General features: G+C 42.4%; 1 protein-coding gene across 23 annotated transcripts in view; it reads left to right on the top strand.

The window, feature by feature from the left end:
* The window catches only part of LOC118398431 (dystonin-like), a 200,198-nt gene that overhangs the window by 106,181 nt on the left and 70,329 nt on the right, over nucleotides 1-23,688 (top strand). For 21 of the 23 annotated variants that reach the window (XM_052474136.1, XM_052474042.1, XM_052474064.1 and 18 more), the window contains 13 exons: nucleotides 7,390-7,518; nucleotides 8,563-8,651; nucleotides 8,848-8,956; nucleotides 9,684-16,130; nucleotides 16,264-16,416; nucleotides 16,582-16,797; nucleotides 16,905-17,054; nucleotides 17,289-17,522; nucleotides 18,196-18,348; nucleotides 18,627-18,860; nucleotides 19,125-19,421; nucleotides 21,912-22,460; nucleotides 22,956-23,132. In XM_052474136.1, the coding sequence (XP_052330096.1) occupies nucleotides 7,390-7,518; nucleotides 8,563-8,651; nucleotides 8,848-8,956; nucleotides 9,684-16,130; nucleotides 16,264-16,416; nucleotides 16,582-16,797; nucleotides 16,905-17,054; nucleotides 17,289-17,522; nucleotides 18,196-18,348; nucleotides 18,627-18,860; nucleotides 19,125-19,421; nucleotides 21,912-22,460; nucleotides 22,956-23,132 (8,937 nt within the window). The remainder of the gene's footprint in view (nucleotides 1-7,389; nucleotides 7,519-8,562; nucleotides 8,652-8,847; nucleotides 8,957-9,683; nucleotides 16,131-16,263; nucleotides 16,417-16,581; nucleotides 16,798-16,904; nucleotides 17,055-17,288; nucleotides 17,523-18,195; nucleotides 18,349-18,626; nucleotides 18,861-19,124; nucleotides 19,422-21,911; nucleotides 22,461-22,955; nucleotides 23,133-23,688) is intronic. The other 2 variants (XM_052474046.1, XM_052474146.1) reach the window with 2 other exon arrangements.

Genomic DNA, 23,688 nt, shown 5'->3' with positions numbered 1-23,688 from the left:
GGTGTCTGATCTCACCATGCTCAAGGGAAAGCTGGAAGAAGCCCAACAGGAGAGCAAGCAAAAGCAAACTGAAAGTTCAACCCTGCTGCTGAAGTCCCAGAAACTGGAAGACCAACTTGAGAAGTGTCAGCAGATGCTGGAGGAAAGGACAGTGAATATGAAGCTGGAAACTAGTGCCCTTCAACAGGACAATACAATGGCTCACCAAAAACTGGTTTCTTTGGAAGCAGAACTCAAGGAGATGCGTTCTGCCCTGAAAAGAACAAAAGATGAATTAATTAAAGTGACCCAGGAAGGGAAAATCAGCCAGTCTAAAGTCAAAGATTTTGAGGCAGATCTTCAGAAGAGTAGGTTGAAAATGAAAGAAATCACTGCCAGCTCTGACAAATCCTCATTAACTTTCAAACAGGAAATCATTGTCCTTCAGAGGGAGAGAAGCGCAGCCCAAGAGAAAACCCTTTCGTTGGTGTCTGATCTCACCATGCTCAAGGGAAAGCTGGAAGAAGCCCAACAGGAGAGCAAGCAAAAGCAAACTGAAAGTTCAACCCTGCTGCTGAAGTCCCAGAAACTGGAAGACCAACTTGAGAAGTGTCAGCAGATGCTGGAGGAAAGGACAGTGAATATGAAGCTGGAAACTAGTGCCCTTCAACAGGACAATGCAATGGCTCACCAAAAACTGGTTTCTTTGGAAGCAGAACTCAAGGAGATGCGTTCTGCCCTGAAAAGAACAAAAGATGAATTAATTAAAGTGACCCAGGAAGGGAAAATCAGCCAGTCTAAAGTCAAAGATTTTGAGGCAGATCTTCAGAAGAGTAGGTTGAAAATTAAAGAAATCACTGCCAGCTCTGACAAATCCTCATTAACTTTCAAACAGGAAATCATTGTCCTTCAGAGGGAGAGAAGCGCAGCCCAAGAGAAAACCCTTTCGTTGGTGTCTGATCTCACCATGCTCAAGGGAAAGCTGGAAGAAGCCCAACAGGAGAGCAAGCAAAAGCAAATGGAAAGTTCAGCCCTGCTGCTGAAGTCGCATAAACTGGAAGACCAACTTGAGAACTGTCAGCGGATGCTGGAGGAAAAGACAGTGAATATGAAGCTGGAAACTAGTGCCCTTCAACAGGACAAGACAATGGCTCACCAAAATCTTGTTTCTTTGGGAGCAGAACTCAAGGAGATGAGTTCTGCCCTGAAAAGAACAAAAGATGAATTAATTAAAGTGACCCAGGAAGGGAAAATCAGCCAGTCTAAAGTCAAAGATTTTGAGGCAGATCTTCAGAAGAGTAGGTTGAAAATTAAAGAAATCACTGCCAGCTCTGACAAATCCTCATTAACTTTCAAACAGGAAATCATTGTCCTTCAGAGGGAGAGAAGCACAGCCCAAGAGAAAACCCTTTCGTTGGTGTCTGATCTCACCATGCTCAAGGGAAAGCTGGAAGAAGCCCAACAGGAGAGCAAGCAAAAGCAAATGGAAAGTTCAGCCCTGCTGCTGAAGTCCCAGAAACTGGAAGACCAACTTGAGAACTGTCAGCGGATGCTGGAGGAAAAGACAGTGAATATGAAGCTGGAAACTAGTGCCCTTCAACAGGACAAGACAATGGCTCACCAAAAACTGGTTTCTTTGGGAGCAGAACTCAAGGAGACGAGTTCTGCCCTGAAAAGAACAAAAGATGAATTAATTAAAGTGACCCAGGAAGGGAAAATCAGCCAGTCTAAAGTCAAAGAGTTTGAGGCAGATCTTCAGAAGAGTAGGTTGAAAATTAAAGAAATCACTGCCAGCTCTGACAAATCCTCATCAAGTTTCAAGCAAGAAATCACTGTCCTTCAGAGGGAGAGAAGCGCAGCCCAAGAGAAAACCCTTTCGTTGGTGTCTGATCTCACCATGCTCAAGGGAAAGCTGGATCAAGCCCAAAAGGAGGTCAAGCAAAAGCAAACGGAAAGTTTAGCGCTGCAGCTGAGGTCGCAGATGCTGGAAGACCAACTTGAGAATTGTAAGCGGATGCTGGAGGATAATACTCTGAATGTAAAGCAGGGAACTAGTGCCCTTCAAAAGCACCAGTCAGTAGCTGACCAAAAACTGGTTACCTTGGAAGCAGAACTCGAAGAAAGGAATTCTGCCCTGAGAAGAACAAAAGATGAATTAATTAAAGTGACCCATGAAGGGAAAATCAGCCAGTCTAAAGTCAAAGAGTTTGAGGCAGATCTTCAGAAGAGTAGGTTGAAAATTAAAGAAATCACTGCCAGCTCTGACAAATCCTCATCAAGTTTCAAACAGGAAATCAATGTCCTTCAGAGGGAGAGATGTATAGCCCAAGAGAAAATCCTTTCATTGGCATCTGACCTCACCATGCTCAAGGGAAAGCTGAAAGAAGCCGAAGAGGAGGTAAAGCGAAAGCAAACGGAAAGTTCTGCCCTGCATCTGAAGTCCCAGAAGCTGGAAGACCAACTTGAGAACTGTCAGCGGATGCTGGAGGAAAAGACAGTGAATATAAAGCAGGAAACTCGTGCCCTTCAACAGGACAAGATAATTTCCCACCAAAAATTGGTTACTTTGGAAGCAGATCTTGTGGAGATGAGTTCTGCCCTGAGAAGAACAAAAGATGAATTAATTAAAGTGACCCAGGAAGGGAAAATCAGCCAGTCTAAAGTCAAAGAGTTCGAGGCAGATCTTCAGAAGAGTAGATTGAAAATGAAAGAAATCACTGCCAGCTCTGACAAATCCTCATCAACTGTCAAACAGGAAATCACTGTCCTTCAGAGGGAGAAAAGCGCAGCCCATGAGAAAACCCTTTCATTGGCATCTGATCTCACCATTCTCAAGGGAAAGCTGGATCAAGCCCAAAAGGAGGTAAAGCGAAAGCAAACAGAAAGTTCAGCGCTGCAGCTGAAGTCCCAGAAGCTGGAAGACGAACTTGAGAACTGTCAGCAGATGCTGGAGGAAATGACAGTGAATATGAAGCAGGAAACTAGTGCCCTTCAACAGGACAAGACAATGGCTGACCAAAAACTTGTTACCTTGGAAGCAGAACTCGAAGAGACGAATTCTGCCCTGAGAAGAACAAAAGATGAATTAATTCAAATGACCCAGGAATGGAAATTCAGCCAGTCTAAAGTCAAAGAGTTCGAGGCAGATATTCAGAAGAGTAGGTTGAAAATAAAAGAAATCACCGCCAGCTCTGACAAATCTTCATCAAGTTTCAAACAGGAAATCAATGTCCTTCAGAGGGAGAGAAGTGTAGCCAAAGAGAAATCCCTTTCGTTGGCATCTGACCTCACCATTCTCAAGGGAAAGCTGGATGAAGCCCAAAAGGAGGTCAAGCGAAAACAAACAGAAAGTTCAGCCCTGCTGCTGAAGTCCCAGAAGCTGGAAGACCAACTTGTGAACTGTAAGGGGATGCTGGAGGACTTGAAAAGCAAACTTGAACTGCAAAAACAGGGATATGAGAGACAGCTGCAGTTAGTACAGGTGGAAATGAGTCAAATGCATGCATTACAGGAGTCTAATATCAAACTGGAATTGGAGCAGAAACCCAGAGAACATTCACACAGTACAGAATTAGCAGAGAATAACACCAAGTTTTTCCAGCAAGAAATTACACAGTTGAAAACATTAAATGAGAGCACTTTAAAGTTAAAGCAGGATGATCTACAACAAATAAATGAGCTACGTATTAAAATGGATCAATTGAAAAATGAGAGAACTACTATTAGCCATGACCTGATGAAAGCAAAATCTCAAATTGCTCAATTAGACAGAGAGAAAATGCAACATAACTCTAGCATTACTCAGCTGGAAAACATTCATAAGGAAAACTCTAAAGAGGTCACAAAGCTCAAACGCATGTTGACAGACAGTGAGCAGAAACTAAGAGTAAAGGAAAAGGAAGCAAGATCTCTCAATGAGCAGGTTGTTTCCTATGCTAAGGAAGTCAGAGGTCTTCAAGAAAAAGTCTTGAAGCTGGAGGTCACGATTAAGACTGAACATAGGACTGTAAAGGAAGTGGAGACTACAAGTCAAACCAAAACATTCAATGAGAGCACTTTGAAATTAAAGCAGGAAGCTCAACAAGAATTAGACAAGGTTTGTATTAAAATGGAGCAAGTGCAAAATGAGAGAACCACTATTAGCCATGACCTGCTGAAAGCAAAATCTCAAATTGCTCAATTAGATAGAGAGAAAATGCAACTTAACTCTAGCATTACTCAGCTGCAAAACATTCATAAGGAAAATTCAAAAGAGATCACAAAGCTCAAACAAATGTTGACAGACAATGAGCAGAAACTAGGAATAAAGGAAAAGGAAGCAAGATCCCTCAACGAGCAGGTTGTTTCCTATGCTAAGGAGGTCAGAGGTCTTCAGGAAAAGGTCTTGAAGCTGGAGGTCACAATTAAGACTGAACGTAGGACTCTAAAGGAAGTGGAGACTACAAGTCATACCAATCATAAGTGTGACAAAGGCAATGAGGTCACCAAACTGAAGACTGAGCTTTTGTTAACACAGAAAATGGTGTCATCATATGAAGAGGCAAACCGCAATCTGGAGGAGGAGCTTATCAAAATAAAAGTGTCCTCAGAGGTATATATCCATGACTATAATATATATATTTTTTTACATTCATCAAAAACGTGCATGATATTTGTAGAAAATAAACCATACATAATTTAAATGCATATTTGTATGACAAATTAATAATAATAATGATATTTCATTTGTTGAGCTCATTTCCTTCACTCAATAAGCAAGGATAAATGATCTCAAGGTATTTTCTATATGTAATGATTATTCACATCTTATGCCAACAGATAGCAACAGCGGAGAAAGACAAAGTACTGGAAAAACTGCAAAGAGTGAAGAGAGGCAAAATGGAAATAGTCAGCAATCAAAGCAGTTTACAGAATCAAACAATTTCGAAAACAAATGATTCTACTGTGCAGACTACAACAGTCCAGCAAAAACAGTCTCAGAATTTGATTGCTAAGAACCAAAGACAAAAAACGGAAGTGATGGCAATAACAAAAAAGTTAGTGTCTCTGGATGGTCAGGCAGGGAAAAGTCCAAGTGTTATAAGCACCACTAACACAAGCTCATATAATGTCAAAGACATGTCATCCAAAGCATCTCATTTAGCCTCTATGTCAAAAGACAGTAGTTTGAAGCAGAGTGAGACAACAACCCTTCCTTTTTCCCCAAAGCTCCAAGGACACAGAGGCAGTATCAGTATCAGGAAGTTGATCAAAACCAAGTTTTTGGATAGAGAAATTTTGCAGAAATTAGAAACTGGCCTTGTCACATTAGAAGAAGTCCAAGCATCACTCGTTCAGTTCATCAGCAAACCCACTGCTATTGCCGGAATCTACTTGGAGTCAAGCAAGAAAAAGATATCCTTCTTGGAGGCTGCAGAGAAAGGCCTTTTAGCTAAGACATATGCTATTGAGTATATGGAGGCACAGGCTGCAACTGGCTGTGTTATAGATCCTTTAACTGGACAAACCCTCTCGGTTCAAGCTGCTCTGGAGAACGGCATTGTTGGGTTAGATCTGAAAGACAAACTGATGGATGCTGAAAAAGCAGCCACTGGTTATGTCCATGGCAGTAAAACATTGTCTGTATTTCAGGCCATGGAGGAAAGGATTGTTGACAGGCTCAAAGGAAAGAAGATCATTGAGGCCCAGATAGCCACTGGAGGATTAGTTCACCCAGTGATTGGTGTTAGGGTGCCCCTTAACATGGCTGTTGATCAGGGTCTCTTGAACAAAGCTACCTTACAGAGTCTGTACGACCCAGTCAGCAACCCCAAAGGCTTCCACAAACCTGATTCAGGACAGAAGGCCTACTACTGTGAACTACTGAAAACTTGTTTGTATGACACAGATGGTGGTGTCTATCTCCTGCCTTTTGGTGACAAGGATCTCTCCAGTTTCTCCTTCTCCAGTTGTCACAGAGTATCAGTCATCAACAGTGCTTCTGGTATGGAAATGTCCACATACCAAGCCTTTAAGGGCAACCACATCGATAAGTTGACCTACCTGTTTCTGTCTCAGCAGGACAGTGAATGGCAGGAAAAGTCCACTGTCGATGTCAACGAAAGCCCTTTACACGTCATCACAGATCTCAAAAGTGGACGGCAGCTTTGCATCGAAACTGCCTTAGATCTAAAGTTCCTTGAAATGACAGAACTGGTAAGTTATCGGAGTGGGCTCATCAGCGTCTACGAGCTGGCAGACCTTATCCTTTCAAGAATGGTAGTTGTTCCGGACGCTAACAGCCCGTTGGCTGGTCTGTGGGATGTCACTCAAAAGAGAAGGGTGACCATTCTCCAGGGACATCAGCAGAGCCTTATCGATAGACTCACTGCACTGAGGCTGCTGGAGGCCCAGGCATGCACCGGGGGCATCTGTGACCCTGCTTCTGGGGAGAAAGCCACAGTCACCGAAGCTTTGCGTAGAGGTCTCCTAGATGAGACGTTTGCCCGCCAGCTCCAACAGTGTGAGCAAGCCTACTATGGCATCATCCATCCCCAGACAGCAAAGACCTTGAGTGTAGCTCAGGCCATTCAGGAGAACCTGTTCCCCAAAGACGTGGGCCTTCGATGCCTGGAATTCCAGCTCCTGACTGGAGGACTGATCAACCCAGAGACTCATGAAAGAATCTCACTGGATGAGGCTGTTCAGAGTTTCCTGGTTGACAAAGCCACTGCCTCATTCCTGAAAGATGAGAAGTCTTCCCCAAAAAGCCTCACCTGCCCAAAGACGAAGAGGAAAATCTCATTCATGGAGGCCCTGGAAAAGGGTGTTTATGACGGCCACACTGGGCTCAGGCTACTGGAGACGACAAAGGTTCTTAGTGTTGGGGCTAAGTCGTCTTTCCAATATGTATGGACCTATCGTCACATTTGAGTGACCAGTATTTGGTTCTCCATGGCTTGTAAATAGGGAAAACAGAATATTTGATTGACACAACAAAGGCTGACTCAATCAAGTTCTTGGACTGAAATGTTCTACACTTAAAATAATAAATAATTCATTATGTGTGAATTTGATTTGACTTGGAATTATATGAATGTTAATTAAATTATGAATATGGAGTTCATTAAATCAGGGATGAATTATGCTTTTAGCATGATGTGTAAAGTCAATGATGAACAATTGCAGTTTTTTTATCGCCAACTGTCATAACATGTAAACATCATGATCCACATGGCAATAAACTTCATAAATCAAACACTGATTTGTATGTTGCAAGCTTAAACTGTTCATTGTCCAAATAGAGGTCAGAAATATGGCTGGGGGTCTACTTAGAGGTTTATCTGTTGTTGAATGTCTGCATAACCCCATTTCCTGATTTAAAAACTCTGATCCTAACCGCCTTTTTGAAATTCTTTCCTCAAATCCTAGAGATCTGTTGATGAGGAGAAGAAAGAGCATGGTGATAAAGTTAGCAAGCTGTTAGGTTGGATGTCCAGTGTGAAACCTGGCCAGAGCAAAGATGGTAAAGCCAGCACAGAGGCCTCTAGAAAGCCCCAGGTAAATACTGTGTGCAAACATGCATTTACTGTCACTTTACGGTTTCATTTCCTGTATATTTGTTGTTTGCATATTGTCATTGTATACAGTATATCATTACGCCCACAATTATGTGTGTATAACCTGTCATGCAAAAATAGCATTTTATATACTGATGGTCGTGCTCAATTTCAAGAATATGCAATAAAATCAAAAAGTCGCACAACCTTTCACTGTTACTGTATGTGCATCGTTCTAATAAAGACAATGCTTTTGATACTCTCTAATTATTTCTTCACCCTATTACAAATATGTGATATAAGTTCGGGTCAATCCCTTACATCTGAATATGAGCATAAAATGATTTCCCCCAAGTTTGAATCATTAGCCCATGGTCTCTGTCGTCCTTGTGACTCCTCAGGGCTTTTGTAATTATACCCATAACTCACAATATAAACAAAGATGACACAGTTACATAAGCATTCTAGTATTTCAATATAACTTGATTATAAATACTCCTTGAACATGTAATTGTCTTTAATATGCAGGGACCGAACATTTTGCACCATTAACTCTTTTTATATGGATTCAAATGAAAAGCCATTTTTCTGCATACAATTATTTAATGGGCTTTACATTGAAAAGCATTACATTGTGGATGCACAGTTTCTCTTAGAAAATGATCTTTTGATCAGGGTGAGTTTTTCATGAACATTTGACCAGTGAGGAAATGTCTGTGCCCCAGTCTGACTTGCTTTGACCTGGTTTCTCCTGGATAGGTTCACGTAGTCAGGAAAACCTCTAGGCACTAGTTATTTTAACTGATTACTATATGATAAGAAAAGAAAAACAAACCACATAAATATTTCTGTGCAAATCAAATGAATGAAAATCAGGAACTGGATATCTGAGTTTAAAATATAGCACAAACCCAAACCTGACTTTTTGTGAAAAGTCAGTGTATATTATTGTGACAAATACGATGCTACAAAGTGGCATATCGAGTGATCAGAATAAACAGTAAGATGTATATACATGTATAAGGTATACCCATTGTTATTTCAGGTTTCAATGGAAGAAATGGTAACAAAGAAGGAGAAAATTGCAGAAGCACTGAGGACTACACAGCTGATGCTAACTAAACACAGTGACAAGTGAGTTGAATTATCATAACATATATCAGTAAGGTTTTTAAGGCGGACTTTTGTTCATGTCTCTCTGCACCTTAAATTATTTAAATTATATTTTGTATGCCTTAAATTATTTAAATTATATTTTGTATGCCTTAAATTATTTAATGATATGATTATGATAAGAGAACTAAAATGCTTCTGATGTCCTGAGTTGCAGAATGACTGAGGATGAGAAGCAGGAAGCCAAGGAGCAGCTGAAATCCCTCCACCAGGCCTACAGTGATCTCTCCCAGCAGTGTTCTGATCAGACGCCATCTACCGAGCAGGTTAGATACTGGACTTAATCTCTGAACCACTGGATGGTGGTTTACAGTGTGGTGTGAGAAATTATGCACAAGTGCCACCTACTGTTCAACTGCACGACTAACCCTTTTTCCCATAATGGACTCTAGCATGGTGTGATAGGTTTTCTCTTGTGCCACATTTATTGTCATCTTAAAAACACTATGTTGACTTGTAAGGGAAAGTAGGTTTCTCAAGAGAAGGGAAAGTAGGTTTTTCTTCAAAACCCAGTGAAACTGAGTATGCTGTAAACATGCTTCTATTTCTAGGAGCATGAGTGTTTCATGTCACCCAGCCTCATTCTGACTTTTCACAGACATCATTGAAAGCAAGCTTTGGTGATCTCCTTTTCATTCTTACAGGTGGTCACCAACAACCAAATATAACAGCCTTGTTGTGTTGTGTCTAACTTGCTCTCTTGTGTTGCAAGATACTGAATATTCTGTCCCCAGATGCATGCCAGCCTGTAGTGTGTCTACTTCTTCTTGCTGTTGAATCACGCTGACACAGCCTTGCACTTTTGCATATGAACTGTTAACATTCACATGCTTGTCTGAGGGGTGAGTAAATGTTTCACCTTGCTTTAGAAGACAGTATAAATTATGACAATTTGTCAATAATAAATCAACTATATGATTTGTATCATAACATTTTGGATTTTACAATTTGTTGTTGAATATGTCTGCTCATGCTTAATGTATTTTCCCACAGGCGTTTCAGACCATTGAGGGGGTACTCGAAGTTGGAAGTGTAGAGGTCTACTCTGTGTTTAGCTCTGTTCAGAGCGGCCTGATCGACCATTACACTGGGTTCTGTCTCCTGGAGGCTCAGCTCATCACCTCTGGCCTCGTTCTACCTCAGTTAAGGATGTGTCTGGAGCTGGACGATGCTTTCCATCACAACCTCATTGACGAGCCCACCTGGAAGCAGCTCAGAGAGCTCAACGAAGCCAAACAGTGTATCCTGAGCCCACTGTACTCCTCAGAACCTCTCCCTGTGATAGCAGCAGTTAGAGAGGGGGCCATCTCTGAGCGCCTGGCCATGAAGGTTATAGAGATCCAGCTGGCTACAGGTGGGTTAAGGGTGTCCTACACGAGTGATGTACTGACCCTGGAGAGGGCCTTTCAGTTTGGCCTGATCCCTGACCATCTGTACGTCAAGCTCTTGGAGAGACAGGACACATGGAAGGACCTGATCAACCCCAGCACGGCAGAGAAGGTCTCGCTCACCCAGCTGGTGCAGAGGAGCGTGGCTGATGTGGAGAGTGGACTGCGACTGCTGCCGGTGAAGAAAAGCCACAATGGAAACATGGAGTTGACATCTGGGAGGGAGATTAGTGTACTAAGTGCGGTTCATGAGGGCTTGATTGACAGACAGACCACGATGAGGCTGCTGGGAGCTCAGCTGTTTGCAGGTGGTATCGTCAATCCCAAAACAGGCCGTAAACTCACCGTAGAGGAAGCCCTGTCAGAAGGCTTGATCGATCAAGGCACTGCCACTGGGATACTGAGCCAGCAGGCCCAAAATGGAGGCATAGTGAACCCTCAGAATGGCAAAAGGCTATCGGTGGATGAGGCTGTTCAGTGTGATTTGATGAGCTCTAGCGGTGCACTCTTGGTGCTGGAGAAACAGAAGGGGTTCATGGGACTTTTATGGCCTCACTCTGGTGAAATCTTGACCGTGTCTACCTCTCTGCAGCATGAAATCATCACCAATCAGCTGGCATTCAAACTGCTCAGCAATAGACAGAAGATAGCTGCCCTTTACATAGCAGAAGACTCAGAGGTAGTGGATATTAACTCTGCTACTCAAAATGGTTTAATTGACACACATACAGCAGAGGTGTTGAAAACCATTGAAATACCAGATGTTTTTCCTGATGTTGATGACCTTAATGATAGATTTTCTAGCTGGCTGATGTTGAGGGAGCTTCAGATTGGAGGATCCCATCGCCCTACAGATGATATTGAGAATGATGATGAGAACATAAATGCCCCATCTCCCATCGAGGCAAAACTGTTATTTATCTCATACCTCATGTTGAATAGTTACATGGATCCAAAATCCGGACAAAGGCTTTTAATATTCGATGGACAGTTGACTAAAATGGCTGAACTTTTAGTTAACATTTCAGTAGAGACATCTGAAAACCAGCTACAAAACACTGCACTTGGTAAGGCCGCTTTTGTGGATATTTCTTTAAAAGAAGACATTTCTGAAGTTTCAGAGATCTCGTTTGAAAGCAATACTGAGAATTTTGGATATTTGCACATTAACGAGGAAACAGATGGCGCAATGAAAGACCATCACACATCCAGTTTCTTCAGGGAGGATAAGTCAAATTATAATCAATCTGACAATAAAGCCTTTTCTAATAATGTGTTTATGGTGCTAGCCCAAGATGGAACAGAGGAGTCTGCTTCAGCTATTGGCTATGGAAACAATACCACACAGCCGGATTCTGAAATAAGCATCTATCAAAATAACACAATACGTATAAATCCCATTGAAATTGATGTAGAAACCTCAGATAATCAACCAAAAGAGACTTTCAATGGAATTTCAGCCACACAAAACTCTCACAAATCGTGCTTGGTAAATGTCACAGACATGAGCTTGCTCTCAGGTGCACAGGTTGGAAAAAGGATGCTAGCACAAGATTTCACAGAAGAGTTATCTGGCTCTGATAAGAATACCAGACAGCATGATTCTGATACAAGTGTTTTGTCTGATGGAATTGATCAAAATAATGCAAGCCCATCATCCGTTGAAATTGGTTTAGAAACCTCAGATATAGCTTTATATAATCAACCAAAAGGAGAATCAGCCTCACAAGCCATGTCGGAAAGCCCATCCCCTACTAAATCATGCTTAGTGATTGGCAAAGACATGAGCTTGCTAGCTCAACATGTCGCAGAGGAAGCATCTGTAGCTGTTCATTCTGAAATGAATGCTGGTCAATATGATTCTAAAGCCAATGTTTTGTCTAATAGCATTTATCAAAAGAACAGACAGGGCACAAGCCCATTGTCATTTGAAATTGATGTAGAAACTTCAGAAATGGCTTCAGATCATCAACCAAAAGAGACTGTCAACGCAGTTTCAGAAACACAAACTATATTGGAAACCTCAGCTCCTCCTAGATTGTGCTTAGTGAATGACACAGACATGAGCCTGTCATCAGGTGCCAAGGATTCCCAAAGGACAGTGGCACAAGGCCTCACAGTGGAAGCATCTGTCGAGGTTAGTTCTACCAGTACAAGCCTAGCACTAATTGAAATGAAATTAGAAACAGATAATCAATCAAAAGAGACAGCCAATGGAGGATCACCCACACAAACCATTTTGGCAAGCTCAACTCCTAGATCCGGCTCAGTTGATTCTGAAGCAAGTGTTTTTAAGAAGAAGAAAAAGAAGAAGAAGAGGACAAACAACACTAGTCTAGTACCCTTTGACATTGATGTAGAAACCTCACATGTAGCTTCAGATACACCAACAGAGACTTTCAATGGAGGTTCAGCCACACAAACCATTTTGAAAAGCAGAACCCCTAGATCATGCTCTGTAAATGACACAGATATTAGCTTGCCCTCATGTGCACAGGACTGCAAAAGGGCGCTAGTACAAGGTTTTACAGATAAATCATCTAGCTCTGAAAATTGTACCAGACAACCTGATTCTGAAAGAAGTGTTTTGTGTGATAGCATCTATCTAAAGACCACTAATAACACAAGCCCAGAACCATTGGAGTTTGATTTAAAAAACTCCTCTTCAGATAATCAACCAAAAGAGACTTTCACTTTCAAGGAAGGTTCAGCCACCCAAGTCATTTTGGAAAGGTCAACCCACCAAAGATTGTGCTCGGTGAATGACACAGACACAAGTTTCCCCTCAGCTGCGCAGAATTCCAAATGCGTGACAGCAGAAAAGGAATATTCTAGCTCTGAAAATAATGTAGAACATTCCATAAGGGAGATAGTACACAATTTCACAGACGAATCATCCATATCTATTGACTCTAAAAAAAATACCAGGCAGCACACATCTGAAATTTGTGTTTTGCCTGACAGAATCGATCAAGAAAACACAATGCGCACAAGCCCAACATCAATTCAAATTGATTCAGAAACAGATGTTGCTTCAGATAATCAACCTAAAGGGACTTTTAATGGAGGTTCAGCCACACAACACATATTGAAAAGCTCTACTTTGTGCTCAGTGAAAGACACAGGCCTGAAACTGCCACCGGGTGCACAAGATTCCCCACAACGTCCCACAAATACACCTGGCTGTGAGACAGACAAGAACACAAAATCTGAATCATCTCCATTGTCCACTTTATTGGCAGACACCCTTGACACATCCACAGAGTTTCCATGCACTGAGGAAGAAGCATGGGACAATGAAGATGAGAGAGGCTTTGCGATCCACCTTCTCAGAGCCCAACTAGAGGAGGGTGGTATTTTGGACATCATCTCTGGGAAACGCTATGACCTTGATGCAGCTCTTGATAAGGGCCTTGTGGATGAGGAGACTGTGTTAGAAGTGCTGGCATTGCAGCTCCACAAGGGAGAGGTTTTAGGTGATGAGAGAAGCACAGTGGCAACCCTGAAAGAAGCTGTGTCTAGAGGCTCCATATCCTCCCAGATAGCCCTGCAGATCATGGAACAGCAGAGCCTGTTGGGTGGTGTATATGACTCCAAGTCTGGATGCACTATTCGTGTAAATGAAGCGCTGGATTCAGGGATGATTGATGATGATTTGGCTGAAAAGATCCTTCACTCAGACCCTGTACACAACGCAATCATCGACCCTGATAGAAACTGCATGCACAGCATTTCTTATTCCCAGAGTCTGGGCCTCATAAACAACAATGAGGCCGAGAATATATGTCAACATCAAACAGACAAAAAGGTGGCGGTTTTGGTTCTTGATGCCCCTGATGAGGATGTCAATGGGGAAGAAGGTAAAGAGAATAGGAATAGACATGCATCAGAAGATGTGGATGCGGAAGGAAACAGAGAACAGAACTGCGATTCCCAGAAGTCCTTAATACCTTCGTTCACCATTAGTCATGGGCCTGTATGTAGACAGATCCTATCACCTATCCTGTCAGATCAGGTAACAGGGGAACATGTCATCCATCAACCTGACACATCATCTTTATTAAGGGATGATGGTTCCTCACAGGCTCCTCACAGTCCGCTGTCAGACATGGTCCCTGGGTCTAGAAATTCCATCCACAATGACATGTTGTCAAACAGATCAAACTCTCTCAGTTTGAGCGATAGTGGAGATAGCGGAGCTCCTCAGGCCCAGGCTAAAGAGGTGAGACAGACAGAGAAAGATGGTAACAGTTCTCTGAGGAGAGGCACAGATCTGTCCTGTGAGGCAATCGGCTTCACTCCGGGTGATGGGCAGCTGGGAGCAGGATACCGTGAGATAATGGGGAACCAGACTGTCAGTCCTGTTCAGAGTGACTCGGGCGTGTCCTGCTCATCACATAGTGATCTGTTGTCTGATGAAAGGAAAATGGAGAATGTGTTGAACGCAATTCAGCCGCCAGCTAGCCAGCTAGTCAAGGAGTCAGATCAGAGAATAGATAGCTCATCACTGAGAGATTTGTCAAGCGATGTTACAAGCACAGTGTCCGCAGTCGTGGGTGTCAATGTGGATAAAATGGTAATAAACAGTGATGGACTTTCCTCGTTTAGCACTGTGTCACCTCAGCAACTGCTAGTGAAGTCAGATGGGGATATTGGTGGCGATATCAAGCCTACATCCTCTCAGAACGGGTACAGTCAGACTAAGCCAACAGATCAAAAAAAGACTCCAGTGCAGTTGAGTAACTCCTCTGATTTAGCTATTGTATCCAGTGTACTGATCATAGAAACACACTGTGACAATAATGACAGCTATGATGTCAGTGATCAAGAGCAGTTAGAAACTGCTCCCACTAAAGTGATATCTAGCAGAATTACCCCGGATCTGACACTGACTCATAAACATCTGTCAAATTCAAATGCTAATATTAACGCTAAAGCTAATGACAGGGTTGAATCAAGCAGGGGTGATGACAGCACACCATCCTCAGGGAGACAAGAAGATTCATCTGATGGTAGTGTCTCACAGATTACTGATCAAGCCGATTCACCCACTGTGTGCAAGTCATCACAGACAGGACAGACAGGTACTGGCAAATGTAACTCAGTTGTGTCTGAGAAGTTTCCCGATACAAGTTCGTCATCAGCATCAGAAATGTTCCAAGGGTATCCATTAAAGGCAACAGAGCCAGGTATGAGATCAGTTGTTAAACAAGATGAATGTGGTGCAGTTGAGAATCATCCCCAGCCGATGGCTGCTATTGTTCAACCAGACTCTTCCTCCAATACCCCCTCAACATCAGAAATGACCTCACAGCATCTGGTAAAGGGTAAAGAGCCTGGCCTGGGGTCAGATCTTACACAGGATGCAAATAGGCTAAATCTATGCGTTGCTGATGAGAATCATACCCATCTGATGACTGTTGATGTTCAACCAGACTTCATGACACCTGATAGTGTCCCACCACCTGCGTCGGCCATCTATAGTGCTCAAAGGTCCGGTTTAGGTGAGCTGGTAAGAATGAGAGTGGAGGGGGCAGATGTCGATGAATTACAAAAGGCTGAGACCCAAGCATTGGAGGGCATCATCAACCTGATACAGGACAATCCACAGTCCCATGGAAGAGGTTCTGGTGATTTTGGTAGTGAGACAGATGCAGCTCCTGGGCTTATGAAAAGTAATAGTCCAGTAATAGTCCAGGATCTGTTGAAGCATGAGGCTCTCCGTTCAGGTAAAACTAGTCTGGATGGAGGGAAACCACCCCATGAAGAAACACCTCCATCTGATATGATCCAGATTCAGTTTCAGCAGGTTCTTCAAAGTGTATCCTCAAGCCAAGACCCTGCCATGCTCAGAGATGTGATTGGAGCCTTGAACAGTATTCTGGGGGGTGCTCCTGATGAGGACAGGCCACGCAACCTGGAGATCATCCAGGAAGAGGACTCGTCCGATGAGGCTGAAGGTGCCGTGGCAGATCCCATGGAAGGTCTTGACCTATATCAATCTACTGAGGTTGAAACCATTTCAGACGCAGGCAATGCTGGAGCAGTCAGGGTAAGTTTTATGTTCAAAACTCATATAAATGCATATACTCATATAAATGCATATAAAATAACTAATACTCATGTATATGACGTGTATTTATTTGAGATTATTCATATATATCATGTATTTTATGTATTTTCAGAAACAGTACTCCACCCAGGATTATCTGGAGTGTGTTGGTAGACTTCAGGATCATGCAGATGTTGTAGTGGAGATCAGGAACGACTCGTCATCCAAGCAGGGCTCTCTGAGTAACAACATGGAGGAGTTACACAGTCAGCTGGAGGAATCTCAGGTTTGTATCACATATACTTAAATGCACCATAGAACGGCTTGAATACATTATAATAACAATGCATCCCTGAAAGAATGTGGCACCTTCGGTACTTTCTAGCCACTTACATTTTGTCCCCTCCTTGCATGAGCATCTGTCTCAACATTCACCCACTTCTGTTTCTAGTTGTTGGAAGCACATCTGTCTACACTGGCTAGCTTTCTAACCAGAGATCTGGACATAGCCAAGCAGCTGTTAAAGTCTGCTAATGAACTCATTCCCACGCATATCCACCAAGATCTGGCTTCAGCCTTTCGAGAGTTGCAGCCAGCATTTGCAGACGTTTGCCAAATGTCTGCAGAAAGGAATTACGTTCTAATGCAGGCTATTGATAAAGGAAAGGTCAGTGTTTGTTTCTCATTGTTGTGATCTAGGAAATGATGTTACTGAACTGCAATAAATACAAAGTAAATGAAATGAATCCTTATTGTGTGAACTGTGTTTTTCAGGCCAATTTGGAGTCAACATACCAGGAGCTCCTCAGTACCCTTAATCAACTATCAGGCTGTATTCATGACAACTCTGAGATGACCTACAACCTAGACATCATGAACACATATGACGTGAACACAGTGAAAGAAATGATCCAGAATATTGAGGTATCTTTTCATACCTTATTCTCCTTATGTTCCTTATTCACCTGCAGTAGTGTATTTGAAGTATATATGAATAAAATACACAGTATTGTAAGGTTATATGAAACTAAATTAAAAGTTTGTGGTTTTTCCCTAGAATTAACCAATGACATAAGATATTATGGTTTACATTTATACATCCAATGAGTTATGTTGATTGGTTCAGCCCCCTTCCATGACCCATGTCTGTGTTTCTAGGACATGGAGACTAATGTGTTAGGGACCCAGAGGCATCTGGAGGACACTGCGTTTGACACCCAGTACTTTGTCTCAGAGCATGCCCAGTTCCTGAGCCCAGCCCAGAGCAGGCACCTCCTCAAGTCTCTCAGCGCCACCCAGAGGGCAATTAAGGATCAGATGGAGAGGGTGGCCAATCAGAGACGCACCCTTCAACTCCAGCTGGAGATCAGCGAGAATGAGAGTCAGCAGAAGGTTTGGACCCAAATGACTGGGCTTAGGGCCATTGCACCTTGGAAAGAGTCGATTTCAGTTTGTTGAGAAAACTATGAAAATGTATTGGTTGAAGTGAAGTGTGGCTGTGTGTGTATTTTATAGCTACATAAACAAATTATGGTCATGATATATATTTTAGAATATATATAAAATAATAACGTCACTAGAATTCATTAAGTCAGATTTATCATGTGTATATATTTGTAATGTTTTGAATGTGTTTTAATTAGAAGTTAGTCTCTTGCATGTTTATTTTATTAACACCAAAAAGACCATTGCTTGACCACTGCCAAACGCTAACCTTTCTCCTGGTCGTGTTCACGTTTCACAGGCTTCAACACACCTTTACACTCTAAACTCCAGAGACAAACTCCAAAGGCATCTTCAGTGTGGGAACGTTTTTCTCAACCAACCTCAGCACTAACACACTTGGGAACAAATGTCCTATTCCTCTCTACTAAAGCCACTTTCTTTATCATGTCAGAATGCTGGCCTGTTGAGTGGCTAGCATGTTTACAGCATACTCAGACCATTGTCACCAGGGGTTGACTATCTACGAACGTCCAGTATGATTAATGCCTACTATGTAGTGTATGCTGTTGGGAGGAGTGTAACATTGTAACATTGCAACATTGCTCTCTGGTGTGTGCAGTGCTTGGTGGAGAAACAGAAGGAGTTCTCAGACAAGTTGCAGGAGCTGTGTGACAACCTGACCAATACAGAGAACTGTCTGATAGGCCAGCAGCAGCAGGCCAAGAGTGTAGAGAGTGTGGAAGACCTGCAGCAGGTCCAGAAAGAGCATCAGGTACAGTACAGTAGCTTGTTGACGAAATGTTGGTTCTAATAAATGAATTGCATCTGAACTATGTATGTATGGCTACATTGGCTACATTATTTTATTTTAAGTATGATGTCATTGCTACACATTTATCGTGTACACAATTATGCACATTGTGTTACACATGTATTGCTATTATACTGAATCTTGTTTGATGGGTTCACTAATTTATCACCTAACATTTCTGTTATCATGCTTTCTGTGCCTGTGTCTGCATCTCTGTGTGTTAAATATTAAATGTCCAGGCCTTGCAGAAAGACATCCTGACCAACGGCAGTGCCTTGAATGAGGTCATCAGTAGCACCAAGAAGTTCCTGGATGAGAACCGGTCTATGCTGACCCCAGATCAGATCGCTGCCATCGAGAGCAAGCTGGAGGACGCCAAGAGCAAGGTCAAACTCATCAACCAACGGGCCGAGGAGTCAAGGAAAGACGTGGAGAAGTCTGTGACTACTGCTATCAAACAGGAGACTGAGAAGGTTGGAAAACATATTACATTTTGCATGCATCAACATTATCCATATACCATGACTCGGTGCAAATCTGAATCATGACAGTTAAACTTTCTATTGTAGGTGGTTTACAGGAAAAGATAGATCTGCTTAAAGACAAATAAAATTAGTTATGTTATTCAGCTTGATGATTGCTTACTTATTAAAATAATATATAAATGTACAAAATGTATAGTTATCTATTTAATCATATAATTTAGCCAACTAACTCGCTATATTCTACCTGTTTAGGAGGCTGTTGTTGAGCAGTTTGAGGAGAGTAAGAACAAGATCGAGGGTCTGCTGGACTGGATCAACAACATAGGGAATGAGAAAGGGATGGGGGTCGATCAGACAGACCATATGGGCAAACAGAACGGGAACATGCCTTTGCCATCGAAGACCTCAGCCAAGAACATTCTGGGAGAGGATGATGACCCCAATGGAAACAATGGAAACGCTCTCCAGACTACAGATAACGACACTGGCAGACAGGCTACAGAGAAGACCCCAGAACTGGACCTGGACAAGCAATATGATAGGGTCAAGGTAAATTAAGCTATTCTCTCTGGTGGTGCTTGATTCATAGTGGCTTGTTGTTACACAAGGCTCAGGTCCCTTTTTCTAATAGCTGCATTGACCTTTCCTTATTCTTTTCTTTTTATATATATATATATATATATATATATATAGGTTTTTGTATGTATGTATGTATGTATGTATGTATGTATGTATGTATGTATGTATGTATGTATGTATGTATGTATGTATGTATGTATGTATGTATATGTGTATATATGTGTATGTATGTATATATATATATATATATATATACACACAGTTGAAGTCGGAAGTACACTTATGTTGGAGTCAATAAAACTCGTTTTTCAACTACTTCACAAATTTATTGTTAACAAACTATAGTTTGTGCATGACAAAATATCTACTTTGTGCATGACACAAGTCATTTTCCCTAAAATTGTTTACAGAAAAATTATTTCACTTATAATTCACTGTATCACAATTCCAGTGGGTCAGAAGTTTACATACACTAAGTTGACTGTGCCTTTAAACAGTTTGGAAAATTCCAGAAAATTATGTCATGGCTTTAGAAGCTTCTGATAGGTTAATTGGCATCATTTGAGTCAATTGGAGGTGTACTTGTGGATGTATTTCAAGGCCTACCCTCAAATTCAGTGCCTCTTTGCTTGGCATCATGGGAAAATCAAAAGAAATCAGCCAAGACCTCAGAAAAAAATTGTAGACCTCCACCTGGTTCATCCTGGGGAGCAATTTCCAAACACCTGAAAGTACCACGTTCATCTGTACAAACAATAGTACCCAAGTATAAACACCATGGGACCACACAGCCGTCATACCGCTCAGGAAGGAGACGCGTTCTGTCTCCTAGAGATGAAGGTACTTTGGTGCGAAAAGTGCAAATCAATCCCAGAACAACAGCAAAGGTACAGGTACAAAAGTATCTATATCCACAGTAAAACAAGTCCTACACCGACATAACCTGAAAGGCCACTCAGGAAGGAAACCAAAACCGCCATAAAAAAGCCAGACTACGGTTTGCAACTGCACATGGGGACAAAGATTGTACTTTCTGGAGAAATGTCCTCTGGTCTGATGAAACAAAAATAGAACTGTTTGGTCATAATGACCATCGTTATGTTTGGAGGAAAAAGGGGAGGCTTGCAAGCCTAAGAACACCATCCCAACCGTGAAGCACGGGGATGGCAGCATCATGTTGTGGGGGTGCTTTGCTGCAGGAGGGACTGGTGCACTTCACAAAATAGATGGCATCATGAGAAGGGAAAATTACGTGGATATATTGAAGCAACATCTCAAGACATCAGTCAGGAAGTTAAAGATAGGTCGCAAATGGGTCTTCCAAATGGACAATGACCCCAAGCATACTTCCAAAGTTGTGGCAAAATGGACAACAAAGTCAAGGTATTGGAGTAGCCATCACAAAGCCCTGACCTCAATCTTATAGAATATATGTGGACAGAACTGAAAAGGCGTGTGCGAGCAAGGAGGACTACAAACCTGACTCAGTTACACCAGTTCTTTCAGGAGGAATGGGCCAAAATTCACCCAACTTATTGTGGGACGCTTGTGGAGGCTACCCGAAACGTTTGACCCAAGTTAAACAATTTAAAGGCAATGCTACCAAATACTAATTGAGTGTATGTAAACGTCTGACCCACTGGGAATGTGATGAAAGAAATAAAAGCTGAAATAAATCATTCTCTCTACTATTTTTCTGACATTTCACGTTCTTAAAATAAAGTGGTGATCCTAACCGACCTAATAAAGGGAATTTATACTAGGATTAAATGTCAGGAATTGTGAAAAACTGAGATTAAATGTATTTGGCTAAGGTGTATGTAAACTTCTGACTTCAACTGTATTTATATATATACAAAAACATAGTCATGGGAAGCACAAATAAAACATCACATATCACCCAGAAAAACAGTTACATTCCTCAACAAATAAGTCCCCAGTCAATACTTCAAAGTGCCTGAATGACACCAGAACATCGTTTTGGGCTTCCAAGTGGCGCAGCGGTCTAAGGCACTGCATCTCAGTGTTAGAGGCGTCACTACAGTTACCCTGGTTTGAATCCAGGTTGTATCACATCCGGCCATGATTGGGAGGCCCATAGGGCAGCGCACAATTGGCCAGCGTCGTCCGGGTTTGGCCGGTGTAGGCCGTCATTAAAAAATAAAAATAAAACATAGTTAAATAAAGGTAAAATAAAAAATAATAATACATGTAAAAATGTATTTTGAAATAGAGCCCATTAAAACTGAAAGCAGATTTTCCTAGCTCGGTGGAGACCCTAGGAACCTCAAGAGTTAACCAATACTTAAATGCAATATTTTCACTTTTATTTTTTAATTTCATATCTTGTCCCGTTGTGTTAAATATCAGTGTTGTAGGTTTTTCATGTGGCAATTTTTCATACTATGTCAATTTGACAATAAAGCTTTTGGAATTTGAGTGGACTCTCTCCTCTTCCAGGCTCATCACCAGGAGATCCTGTCCCAGCAGCAGGACATGATCATGGCCACCCAGTCAGCCCAGGCTCTGCTGGACCACCAGGCCCATGCCCTGTCCTCCAGGGAGAAAGACAAGCTGCAGATGGACATCCAGGAGTTGAAGGGTCGGTACGACGCTTCCCTTACCCAGGCAGAACAGCAGATGAAGCAGGTGGTCCAGGTCCAGGAGGAGCTGAATAAGTTCCAAGGAGACTGTGAGGAGTTTGAGGGCTGGCTGCAGCAGGCCGAGGGGGAGGTGGGGGAGCTGGGAGCCCCCGCTGGAACTCTGAACATCCTCACAGAGAAGCTCCAGAGACAGAAGAGCTTCTCTGAGGATGTCATCTCCCACAAGGGGGACCTGCGGTTCATCACCATGTCAGGGCAGAAGGTGCTGGACGTGGCGAAAGCTTGTGGACGCATGGACCCTAAGGGGAAAGATGCCCAGCTGGAGGTGGATACCACTGGAACCTGCGCTACTGTAAAGGATAAGCTGGACTCGGTTGCTGGCCGTTACAAAGCCCTGCACTCTCAGGTAAACTTCATATACCAGTACCACAAGACTGATTTAGCCCGCTGGACTAAAGCCTAGTCTCAAAGTCTTCAGCAAGGTTACTGATCACATGCATGTTGTTCACTGAACCACCTTGGTAACACCAGAAGGCCTACCCATTTAAATCAGTACAGTGAACACTGAGTGACACACATCTCAGGCTGATTGAATGTTTTTTTTAATGGATGTAATATCCTACTCTCACCACACGGTGGAAGCATTTCTGTTTAATCAAAATGAAAGCAAATGAGTCATTGTTCTGTATCACAACACTGGTTCACTCTCATACTGAGAGGCAAAGGTTGACTTTGTGTAACTGTTCATCTTAAAAACAATTCAGATGAAAAGCTCTCTTATTATATATTGCTGTCCAGCTTTTCTATAGGTTGAGATACAGAAAAGAGTAGGCAGTAATACTGCATGCATTCCAAGTTAGTAACTTCCACAGCGATCAACATCACAACTAATTTCTTTCAGTGCAATGAGCTCGGCAACAACCTCAAAGATGTGGTGGACAAGTACAAGAAGTACGAGGACTCAACCGCTGGTCTCCTGAAGTGGCTCAACAACTCAGCGGAGGAAGCCAGAAGGCAACAGTCTGAGGCCATCGCTGCCGACCCTCAAACCCTACAGAAACAGCTGGAGGACACCAAGGTATGACAAAAAAATGAAATCTCACCAAACAGTATGAGTTTTATCCAGACAAAGCACATTACCACAGTGTAACAGACTCCGGGCTAGAGGAGGGCAAGTGGAGGTATAGCTGTTTACAGAACAGCCTTTTTTCAGAGTTTACTCACTGACGGCTCTGAGAAGTGAATGGGTTTAGAGGTCATTACACCGCTTCAAACTTCCCTCTCCATATACAGTGTTTCCACTCACTTTAAAACAACACTGCTATTTTTAGGTCCAAATTCAAACCTCAAAGCAGTCCCCAAGACATGAATATCCTAACCATTCGTACATTTTCTTGCGTATGCCTTTGAGGTGGGGGTGGGGGGGTTACGATTGGAGTTGGACTGGACAGAGGTGTAGAGAATGCCTAGTATCCTTTAATAGATGATGTCCCTGCAGTACTCTCTGAGTCAAGCTGGCTTGCAACAACAGTATGTAGTGTAGAGAGAGAGAGAGTGTGGGAGTAAAGTCATGTTCCATTACATCTCTCTATGGAGTTGTATTGCAGTGGCTCATAGATATAGAAGATTAGAGG

This window comes from Oncorhynchus keta, chromosome 2 (genome assembly GCF_023373465.1).
Source record: "Oncorhynchus keta strain PuntledgeMale-10-30-2019 chromosome 2, Oket_V2, whole genome shotgun sequence".
Lineage (NCBI taxonomy): Eukaryota > Metazoa > Chordata > Actinopteri > Salmoniformes > Salmonidae > Oncorhynchus > Oncorhynchus keta.
This window is presented reverse-complemented; position numbering and strand designations above follow the sequence as displayed.